General features: G+C 52.1%; 1 protein-coding gene across 1 annotated transcript; it reads left to right on the top strand.

Moving 5' to 3' along the window:
• Window positions 1–529: 529 nt before the first annotated feature.
• Window positions 530–1,459, top strand: LOC309603770 (olfactory receptor 14A16-like; the record flags this gene model as incomplete). Its single annotated transcript, XM_082338682.1, has 1 exon — window positions 530–1,459. The coding sequence occupies one exon, from the start codon at window positions 530–532 to the stop codon at window positions 1,457–1,459; it is 930 nt and encodes a 309-aa protein (XP_082194808.1).
• Between the last annotated feature and the right edge of the window lie 702 nt (window positions 1,460–2,161).

Genomic DNA, 2,161 nt, shown 5'->3' with positions numbered 1-2,161 from the left:
CACAGGGCAGCTGAGAGCAGGGCTGATGGGCAGAGCGGCTGTCCTCACTCTGCACTAAGGGACAGTCCCTGTGCCCAGTCTCAGCACCCACAAGGTTTCCCTTGCAGTGCAGCAGAAATGCCAGGCATTGCTGCATTCAAACCGCTCCTCAGCTGTGCTGGGGCAACTAGAGCAGAAGGCACAACCCAAACTCCCCACAGCTCTGCTCTGCAGTCAGGTGAATCGAGAGCCACAATGCTGAGAAGTTTTCTTATATCACAAGCAGATTTAATCTGCGATCACCCCAAGTTCCTATTTACCTACTGCTGTAGGGCAGGATTGAATCCTGCAGAGCCCCCAGCAGAGCCTGCTGCTCCCTGGGGCACCCTCAGCCAGCACCAACCAGAGCTCACCAAAGGTCTTCTGGAGAAGTGAAAGGCAGTTTGGGGGATTTCTATAAGAAAGTGAGTAGATTTTTCACAAACCAGTCTGCCCTAACTTCTCCCTTCTTTTACCACCTTGAACAGATCCCCATGGGCAGAGGGACATAATGTCCAACGGCAGCTCCATCACCCACTTCCTCCTCCTGGCCTTCGCGGACACACGGGAGCTGCAGCTCTTGCACTTCTGCCTCTTCCTGGGCACCTACCTGGCTGCCCTCCTGGGCAACGGCCTCATCATCACCGGCATAACCTGTGACCACTGCCTCCACACCCCCATGTACTTCTTCCTCCTCAACCTCTCCCTCCTCGACCTAGGCTGCATCTCCACCACTGTCCCCAAAGCCATGGCCAGTTTCCTCTGGGACACCAGGGCTATCTCTTACTTGGGATGTGCTGCCCAGCTCTTTCTGTTTGTATTTTTGATTTCAGCAGAGTATTTTATTCTCACCATCATGGCCTATGACCGCTACGTTGCCATCTGCAAACCCCTGCACTACGGGACCCTCCTGGGCAGCAGAGCTTGTGTCCACATGGCAGCAGCTGCCTGGGGTAGTGGGTTTCTCCATGCTCTCTTGCACACTGCCAATACATTTTCACTCCCCCTCTGCCAAGGCAATGCTGTGGACCAGTTCTTCTGTGAAATCCCCCACATCCTCAAGCTCTCCTGCTCACACTCCTACCTCAGGGAAGTTGGGCTTATTGTGGTCTGTGTCTTTGTCATCTTTGGGTGTTTTGTTTTCCTTGTGGTGTCCTATGTGCAGATCTTCAGGGCCGTGCTGAGGATCCCCTCTGAGCAGGGACGCCACAAAGCCTTTTCCACGTGCCTCCCTCACCTGGCCGTGGTCTCCCTGTTTCTCAGCACTGCCATGTTTGCCTACCTGAAGCCCCCTTCCATCTCCTGCCCATCCCTGGATCTGGTGGTGGCAGTTCTGTACTCGGTGGTACCTCCAGCAGTGAACCCCCTAATCTACAGCATGAGGAACCAGGAGCTCAAGGATACCTTATGGAAACTGATCCAGTGGATGCCGTTTCACTGACAATAACCTGTCTTCCCTCCTCCGCATGTTTCCCTGAGTGTATCTTAGGCCACAAGTTTACTTTTTTTCTGCTGTGATAATTCTACTTAGGGATAGTTTTCTGGTTTTATACTCCTGTAGACATTTGATCCTGTTGTGTCTGACCCTTGCAGAACATCATGTCAGATGTGGCCCATCAAATTGTAGCTCTTCAAGAAAAGGGCACCTCCTGGGTGCAGTGCCTGAAGGCTGGGCTCTTCTTCCAAAGTTCCTTCCAAGAAAATGTCCAAGGAATTGGTCTTTTAATGTTTCCGGTCTCCTTGTGTTCTCAGTCATTTTGGGGTTAAGCTCATGGTAACGTTGGTTTCCATTGGATAAAATGGTCCGCTTTTAAAGGCTCTCTTCTTGGTGTCCAATGTCAGGGGAGATGGTCCATGAGCTCCCCATTATCTCCTCAGGTTCCTTCGTGTCTGACAGGACTGATGGTATATACCAGACTTTTTGGAAATTAATTTGGAGGCGTGAGGAGAGGATGGGGACTCAGCACATGCTCTGGTGTTGGAATGAATGGAGACTCAGAGGTGAAACACCCTCAGAGGTGAAGTCCCCCAAATGTAAAGCACTAAATTCATGTATCCACGAAGAAGGGCTAAGGCAGTGCCATAGGAGTCAGTGGGAACCCAGCAGGCACAGGGAAGGGAGAGTGGGGAGAGCTGCAGGAGC

This window comes from Platalea leucorodia (assembly GCF_965183815.1).
Source record: "Platalea leucorodia genome assembly, contig: HAP1_HAP1_SCAFFOLD_195, whole genome shotgun sequence".
NCBI classification, from domain to species: Eukaryota; Metazoa; Chordata; class Aves; order Pelecaniformes; family Threskiornithidae; genus Platalea; species Platalea leucorodia.
This window is presented reverse-complemented; position numbering and strand designations above follow the sequence as displayed.